Source organism: Anolis sagrei, chromosome 2 (assembly GCF_037176765.1).
Source record: "Anolis sagrei isolate rAnoSag1 chromosome 2, rAnoSag1.mat, whole genome shotgun sequence".
NCBI lineage: Eukaryota > Metazoa > Chordata > Lepidosauria > Squamata > Dactyloidae > Anolis > Anolis sagrei.
In genome coordinates, this window is record NC_090022.1 from 206,488,735 (window position 1) to 206,507,281 (window position 18,547).

The window sequence follows — 18,547 nt, forward strand, 5'->3', positions numbered from 1 at the left end:
TATTCATGGATATAGGGCTGTGTGGAAGGACCCTGGGATAGAGGGCTATGTGGAAGGGCCCTCAGGTAACCCAATTCAAAGCAGATAATGTGGGGTTTTCTGCCTTGATCTTCTGGGATCTAGGGCTGTGTGGAAGGGCCCTGTGTGAGGGCGGAGCTGTTCCTGAGGGCCTTTTCCCCCCTCATGGCGTCGGGGGAGGGACTGCCTGCCTTTCCCTCCCTCCCCTCAGTGCCCAGAGACAGAGAGCCCTTCTGAGAGAGAGTCAGAGAGAAAGAGAGGCGGGCTTTGGGCCTCCTCCTCCTCCCCCCATTTTCCTTGAGACTAGAGGCAGGAGGAAGAGGCAGGAGAAGCCCTTTAGCAGCAGCAGCAGGAGCAGCAGCATGTCTTCCACCTCCAGCCTCAGCACCCTCCAGCGCCTGGTGGAGCAGCTCAAACTGGAGGCCGCCGTGGAGAGGATCCGGGTAAGAGGGCCCCCAAAGGGAGAGAAGGGAAAGGAAGGAAGGCTTTCTCTCTGTGTGTGTATCTCTCACACAAAGGCCTCCTTTGTGTCTCCCCCCATCACAAAGGAGATACACCCTGATGAGTTTATAACCCTTATGAACAGATAATTCCTATATATCTGTTCCTATTTTCCTCCCAAAATACAGCTTGTATAAACAATGCAGACACGCCTAACGATTTAGAACAGCACTGAATATAGATAACTAGCTGTCCCCTCCAGGCGTTGCTGTGGCCCAGTCTGGTGATCTGGAAAATAAACTAATGAGAAAGTATTGGTTTCTAATATATGTAATGTCTTGATGCTTGTGGGTAAACAGTATTTCTTGCTGTTTCTTTGTCAGTGTTGATGTGGAGAGTGTCTGGTTTGCCTACTCTGAAACATGCAACATATCATTGTCCCTTCCAAATCTATGATACTACCTCTCTATGTATCATATCTATCTATCTATATCTATGGCTGGAAGGCTCTTTGTCAGGAGGGCTTTAATTACGTTTTCTTGCCCTGGTGAAGGGAGTTGGACTGAATGGCTTCAAGTATTGGGGTTCTGTGTGGGAAGTTTGCCCCACTTCTGTCCTTGGCGGGGTTCAGTATGCTCTTTGATTGTAGGTGAACTATAAATCCCAGTAACTACAACTCTAAAATGTCAAGGTCTATTTTCCCCAAACTCCATCTGTGTTCATATTTGGGCATATGGAGTATTCATGCCCAGTTTGGTCCAGATCCATCATTGTTTGAGTCCACAGTGCTCTCTGGATGTAGGTGAACTACAACTCCAAATTCAAGGTCAATGCCCACCAAACCCTTCTAGTGTTTTCTCTTGGTCATGGGAGTCCTGTGTGCCATTGTGTCATTGGTGGAGATCAGAATGCTCTTTGGTTGTAAGTAAACTATAAATCCCAGCAACTACAACTCCCAAATGACAAAATCAATTTTTTGAGTGATGGCTACTCCTTGGGCTAGTAGGTGTCTTGTGGCCAAATTTGGCGGCAATTCGTCCAGTGGCTTTTGCATTATGTTAATCCCACAAACGAACCTTACATTTTTATTTATATAGATTGTGTCTCAAGATGTGTTCATGCTGAACAGCTTCTGGGTCTGGATTTGTTTTTATTTTTATTTTTATTGCATTTTGTTTTTTAAAAATGGTATCCACTTTTGACAGTGCTAAGGACTCTTCCACACAGCCCCTACATCCCAGGATCTGATTCCAGGTTCTCTCTTTATCCCAGATTATGAGGCAGTGCAGACTCATATAATCCACTCAAAAGCAGAAAACCTAGGATCAGATCCTGGGATATAGGGCCTGTCTGGAAGGGCCCTAAAAGAGCTCTGAATGCTTATTCAGAGCTCTTTTAGGGCCCTTCCAGACAAGTTCTATATCCCAGGATCTGGTCCCAGGTTTTCTGCTTTTTTGAACATGTCCCAGTTTATATATTTATTTTATTTATTTATTGGGTCAGAAGCGAATTGAGAATTCTATACAGTTATAATGTATAGAAAAACTACAAACCACCCAGAAGCAACTTGCAGTTTATGTATAAAACATGTGTACGCCCTGAATGGTTTATCAGAGGTTTGGGTAACGAAACACTGCTGAAGTCTGAATATGCGGCGTGTCCTAGAAAATGTGCACATCCTGAACAGCATTTATATAGGTCTGGGGTTTTTTTCTTCCAAAAACGGATACACCCTTAAGAATTATATATAAAAACTATACATCCTTAAGAGTTTCTAACACTTTGTGACAGCTCTGAGTAGACAGCTTGACCCAGAAAATGTGCACAGTGTGAACAGCTTATAGATCCAGATTTAATTCATAGATTTTAATTACACACACACTAGCTTGGGTACCTGGCGTTGCCCAGGTTATTTGAAGAAGTTATTTTTTGTATTTTACAAAATGCATAAGGTTGTGGGTGAACTACAACTCACATCATGCCAAGTTAATCCCCTGAAGCTCCATCAGTAGTTAAAGTTTGTCGTGTTGGGCAGGTTTGCTCTAGATGCAATCGTTGGTGGGGTTCAGTGTGCTCTCTCACTGCAGGGTAAACTACAACTCCCACTATGGCGAGTCAGTCCCCTCAAACCCCTCCAGTAGATTGAGTTAGTCATGGGGGTTCTGCGTGCCAAGTTTGGTCCAGATCCGTCATCGGTAGTGGTCCCAGTGTCTCTGGATGTAAGTGAACTACAACTTCCAGAAATGAAGGTCAGTTCCCCCCAAACCCCTCCAATATTTTCAGTTGGTCATGAGGGTCCTGTGTGCCAAGTTAGGTCCAGGTTCAGGGTCACAGTGCTCTGACTTTATGTAGGGAGAACTACAACTTCCATCATGTGGAGTCAATCCCCCAAACCCCTCCAGTATGTTTAGTTGCTAATTAGTTCTGCTCTGTTTGTTGTGCAGAGTTGAAAAGAGTAGGAAAGACAGTGGACGAGATCATGCAAATTCCACGCCAACAGAGAGAGTAAGAAACACTGGGATGTCTGTGATGGAGGAAACATTTAAAATCGAGGATGAAATTGTTCTCGAATGAAAGCATTCCTTGGGTGGTGGGCAGTACGGTGTTTGGGGAGGGCATTGGCAGGGGGTGGGGTACATGTCCGCTATAATCTGAAATATCCTTGGGGGGAGGGCTTTTGGTGGCTTCTCCTCTGTTTGTGGAGGTGGGAGCCTGTCCGTGTAAGTGGATGCCTCCGCTACACACACACACTTTCACTATTATTATATATGTGTGTGTGTGTATATATCTCTATATACACACAACACACACACACATATCCTTTTTTTCTTTCTTTCTGAATTTCATAACCAGTGCATTCACCCTTTATAACAAGATTTGGTTCACATCGCAACTCTGAATAGATGACATGTCCCAGAAAAACGTGCACACCCTGAACCGTTTATCTGTCCTAATTAAGATTTTTGCCCTCCCCTCCTCAAAAAAACCCAACAAATATACCCTTAACAACTTATATAAATATAGATTATTTTTAGCACACCCCCCCCCCCCAAAACAATGTATACACCAGGCATGGGCAAACTACGACCCTCCAGGTGTTTTGGACTCCCAACTCCCACAATTCCGGTAGGCTGTTAGGAATTGTGGGAATTGGAGTCCAAAACACCTGGAGTCCTGAAGTTTGCCCATGCCCGGTATACATCCATAACAGCAGGATTAAAGATCCCAGTAGTAGTGGTGAAATGAGGAGAGAGACTTGGAAGTGAGGTTTGCCACTCTGGGCTTCCATCACGCTGCACAGAGACAACTAATTGCAAATAATATACTTTTCTAAATGGTTAGCTATGAGGCATTGGTTGTTTCTGGCATTCCTGGGGAAGGGAGGACAAAAGTAAGTGTGTGTGGAGATATTGGCTGAGGCTGCTGGGAAGGGCAGGGTTTTCTTTCGTCAGCTTTATTTTTTCTTCTGTGGCTGCTATGGCTTCTGTGGTTTATTGTTCCCTTTCCTATATATATATATGAAATGCTGATCATAGGGATGTGCATCTATTGCAAGTGCTGCTGGCATTGGATCATGTCGAGTGACTTACTGCCCTTGCTTTTGTACTCTTTTAAACATTTCCTAGATTTAACTGAATAAGTATCCACATCGTTGAATGGTTAGTTGTATGGGATAGTACCCATTTTTTGACAGAATGGCACTGTGTAAATCATATGATGAATGCATTTATTGTGGAGCTAGTGCCCTTAAATTGCCTATTCATTATTGTGTTATATTTAAATGCCCTTTATTCTGATTCTGTGGACTAAATCCAGTTGTTATTCCCAACTTGATTAGATCTGAGAAATCAAATTGATAAATCAACAGTTGTGTAACATTTATTGTTTTCATGCATCTATTCTAGTAGGAACTAACAATTGGATTCACAATAGCGTAGTTTATTTGAGAAAGATTGAGCTTATTGTATAAGTGATGCTTATTTCAGTTAACACACACACAAACACATCTTTTCAGTTAGGAAAGAGTGTGTGATTTCTGTTCCAAATTAAGAACATTATTGACAAAAAATGAAAAGATATTGTTTAAGAGAATTAGAGTATTTCCTTTTCTATTTTGATAGCAGCTGAGCTTAATGCATTCATTCACATGCTGCCTTTCTTTGAGTTGCCTTTCTGAATCTGGTCTTGAGATTCAGCCTTTGTTCCTAAAGATAAGCACATGGGACAATGATACTCTTCCTTTGTCACATTGTTTTGTTACAAGGAATGCCCTTTCTCCTGTAATCTATGTTGAGTAGATCTTTTCAGTAGGCTCTGCAATCTGTGCTTTCTTACTGTAGATTAAACTTCCCATAGAACAACAAAAGTCGCCTTTCAAACTTTAGACCAGTGGTTCCCAATCTTTTTCTGACCAGGGACCACTTTGACCAGGGACCACTCTCCAACATTAGTACCAAAAGGATTTGTTGTTGTTCATTCGTTCAGTCGTCTCCGACTCTTCGTGACCTCATGGACCAGCCCACGCCAGAGCTCCCTGTCGGCCGTTACCACCCCCAGCTCCCTCAAGGTCAGTCCAGTCACTTCAAGGATGCCATCCATCCATCTTGCCCTTGGTCAGCCCCTCTTCCTTTTGCCTTCCACTTTCCCCAGCATAATTGTCTTCTCTAGGCTTTCCTGTCTCCTCATGATGTGGCCAAAGTACTTCAACTTTGTCTCTAGTATCTTTCCCTCCAGTGAGCAGTCGGGCTTTATTTCCTGGAGGATGGACTGGTTGGATCTTCTCGCAGTCCAAGGCACTCTCAGAACTTTCCTCCAACACCACAGTTCAAAAGCATCTATCTTCCTTCGCTCAGCCTTCCCTAAGGTCCAGCTCTCCCATCCGTAGGTTACTACAGGGAATACCATGGCTTTGACTAGGCGGATCTTTGTTGCCAGTCTGATGTCTCTACTCTTCACTATTTTATCAAGACTGGACATTGCTCTCCTCCCAAGAAGTAAGCGTCTTCTGATTTCCTGGCTACAGTCTGCATCTGCAGTAATCTTTGCCCCTAGAAATACAAAGTCTGTCACGGCCTCCACGGTTTCTTCCTCTATTTTCCAGTTGTCAATCATTCTTGTTGCCATAATCTTGGTTTTTTGATGTTTAACTGCAACCCAGCTTTTGCGCTTTCTTCTTTCACCTTGATTAGAAGGCTCCTCAGCTCCTCCTCGCTTTCAGCCATCAGAGTGGGGTCATCTGCATATCTGAGGTTGTTAATGTTTCTTCCAGCAATTTTCACCCCAGCTTTGCATTCATCAAGCCCCGCACATCGCATGATGTGTTCTGCATACAAGTTAAAAAGGTTGGGTGAGAGTATGCAGCCTTGCCGTACGCCTTTCCCAATCTTGAACAAGTCTGTTGTTCCGTGGTCAGTTCTGACTGTTGCTACTTGGTCCTTGTACAGATTCCTCAGGAGAGAGACAAGGTGGCTTGGGATGCCCATTTCACTAAGAACTTGCCACAATTTATTATGATCCACACAGTCAAACCAAAAGGATTACGAATATGTTTTTAGTCAACTTCAGATTCAGTTTGGTTATTTGGGGTGCTAATTCAGAAAATTGCATTGGATAGACCACATCAGCTCTAGTTTCTGATACAGAACATATGCCATCTAGTAGTTGCCATCTGCTCATCCTCGGAAAACCACATTTAATAAGCCTCAGCACTATAAGAGGGTTTTGCAAGACCAGTCTCTCTTGTTGCAGCGGTGTAGTATGTTATATGGCATACGCTGTTATATGTCTACAAATCATGGACTGTCTAAAAATGTCACACTCAACTTCTGGAATGATTCCACCAGCGTTGCCGCTGGAAAATTCTGCAAATCTCTTGGGAAGACAGGTGGATAAATGTCAGTTACTGGAAGAAGCAAAGTCCACCAGCATTGAAGTGATGCTCTATGCCATCAATTCTGCTGGACTGGCCACGTTGTCTGAATGCTTGATCACCAACTCCCAAAGCATTTACTATACTCTCAACTCAAGAATGGAAAACAGAATGTTGGTGATCAAGAAAAGAGATTTAAAGATCGGCTTAAAGCTAACTGTGAACTGGGAAGCCCTGGCACCTGAGCGCTCTAGCTGAAGGTCAGCTGTGACTAGCAGTGCTGTAGAATTTGAAGAGGCATGAATGGAGGATGAAAGGGAGAAACATGCCAAGAGGAAGGCGTGTCAAGCCATCTACCTTCCATCTAGAAACTGATGCCCTCACTGTGGAAGAACATGTGGGTCAAGAATAGGGCTCTACAGTCACCTGTGTATCTATCGCCAAGACACTACACTTGGAAGGCCATCATACTTGGACAATGAGGGATCACCTAAGTAAGTAACAGTGAGACCATGGACCATATTTTAGTTCTTGCAGACCACTGGTAGTCCATGGACCACAGGTTGGGAACCACTGCTTTAGAAAGATCTTCAGTACAAATTAGTTGCAATAAAATCAATTGTGACCATGTGCAGTTGAACAGATCTAGGATAAGCATCTCAGTAGCACAAAGATTATCAAGAAGAGAACAGCCAAGATTTGCTCACAGGATCATCCTCCCTTTTCTCCAGTTTGGGATCTTCCAGTGGATTTTGTTTCCAAATAATAAGATAATAATAAGAATTCCTCATATTCCTGGATGGTGAACTAGTTAAGACCAAGATTAAGTGAATTGACTGAGCAGGTCTCTTTATAGAAGTCTAGTTAGATCTTGAAAAGCTCTCAACACCATATAAAAGGAGAAAACTCCAACCATCCCTCCTCATTTGTGGTTTTGACATTTGCAGATTTTATTACTCACAGATTTGATTTGAAATGTCCTTTCTAGGAATTTCTAGGTTTTCTAATATGATTTGTAGTTAGCTTTCCGTGGAAATTGTCCATAGAGTCATGCTGGAAGACTTTAAAAATTGTGTTTTCTCGGATTAAAAAAATAGCAATTTCTTTGGGTTTCTGTGAGTTTTCCAGTCTGTATGGCTATGTTCCAGAAGCATTATCTCTTGAAGTTTTGCCTACATCTATGGCAGGCATCCTCAGGAGTTGTGTGGTCTGTTGGAAACTAGGCAAGTGAGGTTTGTATATCTGTGGAATGTCTAGGGTGGGAGAAAGAATTCTTGACTGCTTGAGGCAAGTGTGCATGTTGCAATTGGCCACCTTGATTAGCATTGGATGGACTTGAAGCTTCAAAGCCTGGCTGATTCTGCTTGCGGGAGTCATCTGTTGGGAGGTGTTTGCCGGCCTGATTGTTTCACCTCCCAGCAAAGGACTCCCCCAGGTAGGAATCAGCCAGGCTTTGAAGCTACAATGCTAATCAAGGTGGCCAATTGCAACATTCACATTTGCCTCAAGCAGACAAGAGTTCTTTCTCCCACCCTGGACATTCTACCTCACTTGCCTAGTTTCCAACAGACTTCACAACCTCTGAGAATGCCTGCCACAGATGTTGCAAGACGTCAGGAACATGGCCATACAGTCCGGAAAACTCACAGCAACCCAATGATTCTGGCCATGAAAGCCTTCGAGAACAGCAATTTCTTTATTTGTGGTTTTTCACTTTCCCCCATTTGGGAAGATATTGGTAGCCAAGTGTGAAAAAGACAAAATTTAGCTGACTAGCCATGTTCTTAGTGATGTTCATTGCCTTGGATTCAACTGTTCTTTCTACGTGCACAAGTTGACATTTCCCTGCTGTTGTGAGCTATGTATATTTTGGTAACTTATTATTGTACTTTCCACTCAGATATCATCTTGCCCTGGGAGCACTACTAAAATGACATAAACTCAGTCTTGAATTGACTTGGCAGGAAAATAATAGATGATGATGATTTTATTTTTAAATAGGAACAGTGCAGGGAGTTGAAGCTTATGAAGCTTTGTATGCTCATGTTTGCATCACTGAGTGGAGCTGAAAGCATGATGTAACTCTCCTATTGTTATTAATCATTTATCTCATGCTCATGGCCATGAATGATTTATTGGCTCACAATTGCCATCTTTCTTCTGTTGCTTCTTTCTGTTGTGGGACTAATTCGGAATTTCTTGGGGATGAGACCTAGCAGGGCACAAGCTGGAATATGCTCAAAGGAGGGCAACTAAAATGATCAAGGGTCTGGAGAACAAGCCCTACGAGGAGCAGCTTAAAGAGCTGGGCATGTTTAGCCTGCAGAAGAGAAGGCTGAGAGATGACATGATGGGGGCCATGTATAAAGATGTGAGGGGAAGTCATAGGGAGGATGGAGAAGGCTTGTTTTCTGCTGCCCTGGAGACTAGGATGCGGAACAATGGCTTCAAACGACAGGAAAGGAGATTTCTGTCGTTTCCTCACTGTGAGAGCTGTTCAGCAGTGGAACTCTCTGCCCTGGAGTATGGTGGAGGCTCCTTGTTTGGAGAATTTTAAACAGAGGCTAGATGGCCATCTCTTGGGGGCGCTTTAAATGCAGTTTTCCTTCTTCTTGGCAGGGGGTTGGAATTCCAACTCTATGATTCAGTGATTCTGTGATCTTCCTCTTATAAAAACACTGAATTGCTGCATTGGTTATGATGATAAACAAGAAGAGAGTTCAGTATCCAAACTCCTTTAAAGCCTTTGTCATTTTTTTATTTCTTACAGCAACACATGGAGATATGTAAACAGAGATCATTCACCTTAAATCATAGAAGGCTACTAAGGAAGCATACTATAATTGCTATATAGGTTATCTGGAATTCCAAAATACTCCAAAACCCCTAATTGTCCACATGGGTGGCTGAGATAGTGACATCTTTGTTTTCTGATGGGTCAGTGTACACAAACATTGCTTCATACGAAACATTATTCAACAATATTGTACAGAATGATTATCAGGCTATGACTATAATGTATCTGTGAACTATATTGAATGCCATGTTTAGATTTGGGCCCTATCATCAAAGTATGTCATTATGTGTATACTGTCATCCGAAACACTTCTAGTCTCCAACATTTTGGATAATCTATCAGAAACTAGAGCTGATATGGTCTATCCAATGCAATTTTTTGAATCAGCACCCCCAAATAACCAAACCGAATCTAAAGTTGACCAAAATCAGATTCATAACCCTTTTGGTATTAATGTTAGAGTGGTCCTTGGTCAAAAAAAGGTTGGGAACCACTGCCTTAGGCACAACTTGAATGCCCACAGTAACAATATGCCATTGAGACATTCTTTATTTCATCTCTCTGCAGATGGTTTACTGAGTCTGTCACGTGATCATTAATTGTCTTTCTTGTTGGTTGTTTTGAGGTCATTTACAGTTGCTCTGGGATTTCGATGAAGAATGTAATAAATTTAATTTGGAAATTTAATTAAATGATACATCTGGACTGGACGGGGTTCTCTGTCAACATAACAAGAGCAACATCATAAGACTTGTCCTTCTGTAGATTTTTCTTGCTCAACGGCACATATTTTGTTTAAACTTTATCATTATACAACATTCTCATGCTGTGTTTGGCCATGGGAATATGTCAATGGGTATTGCACTGAGGAAGTACCACTCAGATTCATTCCCACTAATAGTTGTGATTTGAGATCGCCACTCTTAATGGGTCTCAAATTGAAGAAGGCAAGTAGCAATGAGACAGCCTTTTGTATTGCTCCTTTTTAAATAAAGTTATTATAATAAAGCAAAGTGCAAACCCAGAAAATATACAGTATTATAATGGCAGTATTCTGTCAGAAAAAAAGTTGAACTCTTAGTTAGCTTTTAGCAGAGCAAGGGTGACAGTAAGTAAATTCAAACCTTTTAAATATGCAGCCATAAGAATTTTGTCAAGGAAACTGAGTGAAAACTTTCCATGATAGAAGGCTGCCTTTATAGTTCCTTTGCAAATGTGTATTCCCAGTTTTCATATCTTTTACATGAAAATAATGTTAATGCTACCTTAGTCATCATCTTAGCAGCGAAACAATTAAATAATGTTCAGTCATCTTCTTAGCAGCGAAACAATTAAATAATGTTTTAACCAACAAACCACTCTCACGTCTGTACATTGCTTAACAATTCCTTTCTTTGCTCAAGCATTTATTTACGTATACTATAAATACTTTACGTACACTATAAGTTTTCTGTACTTCATCCAACTCCCTGGCCCTGTGGGATACTGCTTTGCATTATCCCATGCCCAGCCCTTTTTAAAGCCTGGTCACACCCATTTTAGTATTTCTGATTATTGGTTTTTGCTGAGCATTGCTTTGATGGAGTTTCAGTACTGCTGTTTTATATTCCTATGTTTTATTTAATTGTGTTTTTATCTGGATTGTTATATTTTACAATGTTTTTATTTTAGTGTGGTTTTGTTTTTAATGGATTGGGTTGTTGTAGGTTTTTTCGGGCTATATGGCCATGGTCTAGAGGCATTCTCTCCTGACGTTTCGCCTGCATCTATGGCAAGCATCCTCAGAGGTAGTGAGGTCTGTTGGAACTAGGAAAAGGGGTTTATATATTTGTGGAATGACCAGGGTGGGACAAAGAACTCTTGTCTGCTTGAGCTAGGTGTGAATGTTTCAACTGACCACCTTGATTAGCATATAATGGCCTGACAGTGCCTGGTGCAAACTTTTGTTGAGAGGTGATTAGATGTCCCTGTTTGCTTCCTCTCTGTTGTGCTGTTGTAATTTTAGAGGGTTTTTTTTTTGAACAAAATCTGGCTACCAGTATTAAAAAACTGGAAGGTTGTTGCTGTTATTGTTCTTATATTTATTTATTTATACCTACCCCCCCCCCCCCCAAAGATTGGGTCTCAAGATTGGGTCTTGGCATGAATTATGTTACTGCAATACTTGTATGGTTCCTTGACAACTTTAAGTATTGATGTCATAGTTGTAGTAAAGATTTCCTGGGTACTCTCCATTGAAATAAATGAGATCTCTACAAGAACAGGATGGCTTTTTCCCCCGTGTCAGGAGCGATTTGAGAAACTGTAAGTTGCTTCTGGTGTGACAGAATTGGTGGTTTGCAAGGACGTTGCCCAGGGGACGGCTGGATGTTTTACTATCCTGTTGGAGGCTTTTCTTGTTTCCCTGCATGAGGAGCTGGAGACGGGAGCTCACCCTGCTCCCTGGATTTGAACCACCAACCTTTTGGTCAATATTCTTGCCAGCACAAGAGTTTAGCCCATTGTGCCGCAGGGGTGTTTTTCTACAATTCCCATTTAATGGAGCTGGTGGGAGAAGATGTTGCCAATGATTTGCACCTAAAGGTAAAAAGGAATCAATGTGAATGACTTTACCTTAGTTATTCACAGTAAACATGAATTTCTTATTGTCCTGAAAATGGACCTTAAGGAGACAAAATGTCTCAAGCCTTCCATGTGGGGGCTAAAGAGCATCAGCTTAGTAGATCCCACATTTATGCCTCCTGCTTTCCCTGAGAACTGGCTTTCAAAAAAAAAAAGAAAAAAGAAAAGAAAGAACAGAAAATAAGGAAAGCATTGGGGCATTTTGATCCTGTGTAATATCCTGTCCAAATCATTTGCCAATACAAATAAGGAAGAACATGAATTGTTAAAATAAAATAATAGCACAAGACTTGATTCTCGACCAGAAGTGTTCGTTACAGTTGGATTTATTGCCCCATTTTATCAGGTTTTTTTCTCTTCTGGATTTTAATTTGGATATAGTTTTATTTCAATAGCCTTTGGAAAAAGTCTCTTTGCAAGCCCTGTTATTCTGAGCTGTGCTTCTCCATTACTCCTGATGAGTTTCCCTTAAGGCTGACATTTCCAGGGCAGCCTTTTGATGTTGGGGATTACTGCTGATGGCGTTACTTTCAAAGCTCATGGGAAAACATTGAGCGAGGTTAAAGTAAGTCCATAGGCCAAAATAGCAGAGCGTTATAAATTGTAATTATTTTTGAAGATGATTTATTAGAAGAGTATAATGAAGCAGATCTATTTTTATATAAAGGCTTTAAAATCACCCCAAATACAATATGAACATCTAAGCTGAGTAATATCTCAGCATCTGAACCTGAGATATCCATTTAGATTCCATAATGAATAGTAATGGATATAACTCTCGATGATAGTAATGTGTATGGTCTGCCTTTATAGAGGATCTGGAAACAATAGCTAGTCCAAAAATTTACCAAATTGGTTTTGGTGTTTCTATCAGATTGCACCAAAACATTTATGGGTGTAATGTAAAAACACTAATTTAAACTTATTTATTTATTATTTATTTGCCACATTTGTACCCTGCCCTTCTCAACCCCGAGAGGGACTCAGAGCAGCTTTACACATCGGTAACAATTCAATGCCATATAAACAACATACAATTAAATAAAAAATTATGTTAAAAACCAAAAAACTCAAACATATAAACAATTACATCAATTATTAAAATCACACTTTCCAAGATCGTAATCCAGAGCCATTCCAGTTGTCATTGCACAGATTCTATATTCATTTATTGCACTGCAGTTTCACTCAGAAAACTTGGTCCCGTAGCCATGTTTTCACCTGCTTTCTAAGGCTAGGAGGGAAGGAGCTCATTGAGTATCACTGGGGAGGGAGTTCTACAGCCATTAGAAGGCCGTCTCTTGTTCCCACCAATCGCTCTTGTGAAGGAGGTGGGACCAAGAGCAAGGCCTCCACTGATGATCTTAACCTCTGAGGTGGATCATAGAGGGAGATACGTTTGGACAGTTAAGCTGGGCCAGAATCATTTAGGGCTTTATAGACTAAAGCCAGCACTTTGAATTGTGCTTGGAAGGAAATTGGCAGCCAGTGGAGCTGTTGTAACAGGGGCTTTGTGTGCTCTCTGTACGCCGCTCTGGTGAGCAATCTGGATGCCACCCGTAGGATCACTTGAAGCTTCTGAACAGTCTTCAAAGATAACCCCACATAGAGCATGTTGCAGTAGTCTATTCGAGATGTAACAAGAGCATGGACCACCATGGCCAAGTCTGACTGCCCAAGGTATGGGTGCGACTGGTGCACAAGCTTTCATTGTGCAAAAGCTCCCCTGGCCACCGCTTAAACCTGGGGTTACAGGCTCAGTGATGAATCTAGGAGAACTCCCAAGATGCGAACCTGTGTCTTCAAAGGGAGTGTAACCCCCATCCAACACAGACTGTAACCCTATACCCTGTACGTCCTTGCGATTGACCAGGAGTACCTCTGCCTTGTCTGGATTCAATTTCAATTTATTTGCCCCCGTCTAGACCATAATAGCGGCCAAGCACCGGTTCAGGACATGAACAGCCTCCTTAGTAGCAGGTGGAAAGGAGCGATAGAGTTGGTTATAATCTGTGTACATCAAACTCCAAAACTCCAGATGATCTCCCCCAGTGGCTTCATTGTAGATGTTAAACAACCTTTTAAATTCTTCAGATTTCATTGGACTCCAACTTCTGTAAGACCGAGCTTGCATAGCTAATGGACATGGATGATATGGACTGTAGGCCAACAATACTGTGCTTTGCAACAAAGTCATGAAGAATTCTAAAAAGATGAATAGCCTGTTAATTTGTCCCATGACTTCTGTCTTCCAGGTCTCTCAAGCAGCTGCAGAGCTTCAACAATACTGTATGCAGAATGCTTGCAAAGATGCCTTGCTCGTGGGAGTTCCTGCAGGAAGCAACCCCTATCGAGAGCCCAGGTCCTGTGCATTGCTTTGAAGGCAGGTGAGAAGAGTCTTGTGGAACCTTTTGACTTTCAATGACTTTAGGCCAGTATCCAAAGAATATAAATCTACCTATGCATCTGTTGGCATTTCCATTTCTCCAATCCCAGACATCCCTTCCCTTCAGTTTGCTACAGAAGGCCTCTGAACTTTAGGAGAGCAAATTAAGCAATTTATCACAAAGCACAAAGTCTGCTGAGCAAAGACTGAAAGTGAAGTATTCCTTTGGGGACATTCATTGACATAAAGTTCAACTGTAGAGTCTCCATTAGAGGCCTGAGCCACGTTTATACCAGGCAATTTGGCCCAGTGTCAACATTTATTTATTTATTTATTTATTTATTTATTTTTGACATTTGTAGCCTGTCTTTCTCAGCCATACAGCGATTCAAGGCGGGTTACAGATCGACACAATTTGATGCCAGGCATTCATAAAAGTGCCATTAGAAACTATCAACATTACAATATAAAACATATAAAAACCATTAAAACATATAATCATTGGTGCCATTCTGTTAAAAAGGTTATCCAGTAACATTGTCTGGCCATTCCATGTTCATCATTCATAGTTCCGTGTTATCTATTCTGCTGCATTCTCAAAAGCTTGCTCAAAGAGCCAGGTCTTTACTTTTTTCGGACAGTCAGGAAGGGGGCCGATCTAATATCCCTGGGGAGGGAGTTCCGTAGCTGTGGGGCCACCATTGAGAAGGACCTGTCCTTCATCTCTGCCAATCGCACTTGCAAGGTAGGCAGGATCAAGAACGGGGCCTCCCCAGACGATCTTAAGCTCGTAGATGGTTCATAGGAGGAGATACGTTGGGATAGGTAAGCTGGGCAGGAATCATTTAGGGCTTTATAGATTAAAGCCAGAACTTTGAATTGTGCTGGGAAAATTAACATGCTATGGAGCAGCCCAGATTAATCACTCACAGCCAGATCTAGGGCCATTGGTAGACCCTCACCTTCTTTGTGTTAATTCCATTGCTTCTAGCCAGCCAAAGATTAATCTGAGCTCCTGGCTACCACAGGCACCACTGCTGATGTCAAAACAGGAGGGGAGGCAATCTCCATTCCTAGTTGCTGATTCATGGACGTCTTCTTCTAGCATCAGTACAGGTGCCCACAATAGCCAGGAGGTCAGAATGAGCTCTGTGGCCAGCTAGGAACATCAGTGACATGGCACAGTCTCATTGCCTTTCCCAGCACTGATCACCACAGGGAATTGTGATGATGATAGTGTCTGTCTGAGCAGCAGATCAGGCCTGGTATATCTGCCCAAACTGCCCCAAATCCGTGGTAAACTCCAGAGTTTCATGCAAACTCCAGAGTATTCTCCAACTACCAAAAGTAAAACAAAGTCTGTTGAAAGCTAAAAACCTCATGATATTCATCAGAAGCTGCTGTGTATCATGGGAACAGCAAGAGGTCTATTTTCAGTGAGTATAGGGTTTGGAAAAAGAGTAAATAAGTCCTTAGTCTCCATGCCAGTACAGATCAAATTTAGAGGAAGGAAGAATGCATGATGGCTCAGAAAAATAGCCTATGGGTGTCCTGAATTCCATGTTTTTCCTTCAAGAATTCCATGTTACCTGTGATTTGTTAGTGGATTATTCCAAGAATATAACATTAAAGCTTACCACATTTGCATTCACAGCCTAAAAAATCTGAGCTAAATTAGTAAAGTCCACAGCAGAGGCTAGAAATGGAAATGGAGATAGTTTGGGATGATACAAATCAGATATTTGCTATTGTTAAGTCGCTGCTACTATAATTTTAAAGAGCCAGTATATGGAATAAGTTTTAATGTTTATATTGGAAAGTGCTTATTTCCCTTTTAAAGGTTCTATATTATTTGGCATCATGGCCTATGGCTGGTACAATAAACCATTCATTCATTCACTCCTTCAAGATCAGAAGAGCATGGGATAGGGCCAGCAGATTAGTTCCTCTTCCCTGAATTTTCTGCAAAATTCTTTTTCCCTATCCACCAAATAATTTTGTCAAAAGGCATTCTTTTGGTTTCAGTTCTTCCCTCTCCATCTGCAGACCTCTTCCCTGAAAATTGTCCTTCATTTTGTAATTAGGATTGGAACAAATAAACGTTTCACTACTTTATGATCTGTGATGACTTGGGAAGGCAAAGAGCTATTTTTAATAAATTTTTGTTTTGTCTCACACTATAGGAAAGGTCATCCGAAATTTATCTTCACGTACGATTGGAGATCTGGCATCCTTTCTTTTTTCAACGGACCCTTTCTCTACGCCCTCCTCTGTGTGGCCAAAACTGTATCCTTAGGTATTTGTTAGTCTGCTTGATCATTGTAGTAACTGATTAGATCTTTTGATAATACTTGTACAAAACCTTTTATAAGGAAAACAAAAGTTTCCATTTGTAATTGAATCAGCCATCTTTCTACAAATACTACTCTTGACTTGTTTTTGTTCTAGTTAAGAAAACTACCAAACGTCTTGTTCCATAGTTATTTGTTGTGCCTGAAGGCACTCACAAGGTACCTTCTCACAGCAATATGTTTTCTGAACAGAGATGCTCCCTGCAAAATTTAAACCCTTTTCAGGCTGCAACCAGCAGGACTATCTATTGAGTAAATAAGCATGAGGCTGGGTGCATGCCCCATTAATATCAGTGGAAGAGCACATACTTAACTCTCCTTTCAAAAGTGGAGGCCTCCATTTAACATGCTAAACGTCAGTCAAGGCATCTAATTTTAGCATGAGGACCAAGTCAGTTTTACGGCACATATAGAAAGCTTTGTGTGGCCCACACTGGATGCTAACTCCTCCCTTCCGAAGGGTTTGGGAACAGCTGAGAAATGCATTGTTTAGCATATGCCCAAGCTGTTTCCTGTGAGGTATACAATGGGATCTTGCTCAAAGGAAAGAGTGTTCAGCCCTCCTCACCCCCAAATACTGAGATGGAGCAAGTGAAGGAATGTGGGGTATGGTGCGTGCTTGTTTAATAGGAAAAATCACTGCTTCTGCATGTGAAAGTGGAAGAAGTGTGTGTATGTGTGTTTGTCTGCGAGTGAAATGGGAAGGGGATACCAGTCCTAGAGCCCTTCCATGCAGCCCTATATCCCAGAATATTAATCAGAAAATCCCACATTATCAGAGTGTGGACTCAGATAATCCAGTTCAAAGCAGATATTGTGGGATTTTTCTGCCTTGATATTCTGGGATAGAGGGCTGTGTGGAAGGGCCCTTAGTTATACCCTCTACCAGCCCAAGAACCACCCACTACTGTCTCCGGCTATGCCTAGCATTCATTGCCCATACCTAAGAACAGAGGACACATGCAAGACAATTTTTTATTTATAAAACATTGTTGTAACACTAAAATCAGAGCTAATTATCTACAGAGGTAGCGGGACTCTTGCTCACCATAAAAAGCTTTTGCCTTTATTTTGTATTGTTTTTTTAAAATGGAATTTTCTAACTTATGACATACCAGTCACAAAGTAAGACACTACATTACAAATGCAATTCAATTCCATAGGCCAAACTTTGTCAAGGTTTGCAACAGTAATGGACTCCCTAAAAATTTGTTTTCCTAGTGGGGTGCCTTTGATTTTTTTGTTTGTTTATTGAGCACTTTTACACATACTGTTTACTTTTTAAACAATTGTTCTGTTTACACACCATTGTATGTATTAATATATTAGAAGCTTTTCAAAAAATAAAAAACCTTTCCCTAATTCAATTTGACCACTGTTGTTTGTGATATGAAAAAAGAAGCACTTCTGATAATGAACCTGAAAGTATCTCTCAATTCCATCCACGTCTTGCGATGGTATTGGACAGGATCCCAATAACTGATTAGATACACAAGATTAGAACACAGCAAACAAGATCACTGTGCTGGCTTTTGTATTGGATCACATGTCGGACACTTCCCAAGTGTCTATGACTATGTGAAATATTAGTGAATAATGCACACAGATCCAAGCAGGGTGGCCTTTCGCAGTTGACAGATGATAATTTTGTGAGCACCGATTGTTTTTAAGTGCTGGCCAAGATCTTTAGGCATTGCACCCAGTGTGCCAATCACCATCTTTAGTGGCCTGTGCCAGAGTCTTTGCAGTTCGATCTTTAAATCCTTGTATCATGTCAGCTTTTCCAGTTGCTTCTCTTCAATTCTGCTGTCACAACATTGATGATCCAACTTTGTTTTTTTCCACGATCATGAGGTCAGGAGTATTGTGCTCAAAAACTCTGTCAGTCTGAATTCAGAAGTCCCAGAGTAGTTGACGTGTTCGTTTTCTGTAACCTTTTCAGGCATGCGATCCCATCAGTGCATTATATTTATTTATTTATACCCGCTTTTTCTCCCCAAAGTGGCTCATTAATTCCTTGAGGGAGGGGGGAAACATTTTTCAGAAAAATTGAAAAATGCAAT

At 41.4% G+C, this 18,547-nt stretch overlaps 1 protein-coding gene across 2 annotated transcripts; it reads left to right on the forward strand.

Moving 5' to 3' along the window:
- Nucleotides 1-212: 212 nt before the first annotated feature.
- Nucleotides 213-17,851, forward strand: GNG10 (G protein subunit gamma 10). Of its 2 annotated transcripts, none has more exons than XM_060762500.2 (3): nt 213-461; nt 14,003-14,130; nt 16,317-17,851. In XM_060762500.2, the coding sequence occupies exons 1-2, from the start codon at nt 381-383 to the stop codon at nt 14,126-14,128; spliced, it is 207 nt and encodes a 68-aa protein (XP_060618483.1). In that variant the 5' UTR covers nt 213-380; the 3' UTR covers nt 14,129-14,130; nt 16,317-17,851. The 2 variants fall into 2 exon arrangements, with proteins under 2 accessions (XP_060618483.1, XP_060618482.1); XM_060762499.2 differs by having other exon boundaries at nt 217-461; nt 14,003-14,134.
- The last annotated feature ends 696 nt before the right edge of the window (nt 17,852-18,547 follow it).

Bases quoted from the DNA above. Each gene is read 5' to 3' on its own strand.
- GNG10 (XM_060762500.2), top strand. From the start codon at position 381: ATGTCTTCCACCTCCAGCCTCAGCACCCTCCAGCGCCTGGTGGAGCAG. The intron at 462-14,002 runs GTAAGAGGGCCC...TCTGTCTTCCAG, and splicing joins CCGCCGTGGAGAGGATCCGG to GTCTCTCAAGCAGCTGCAGA.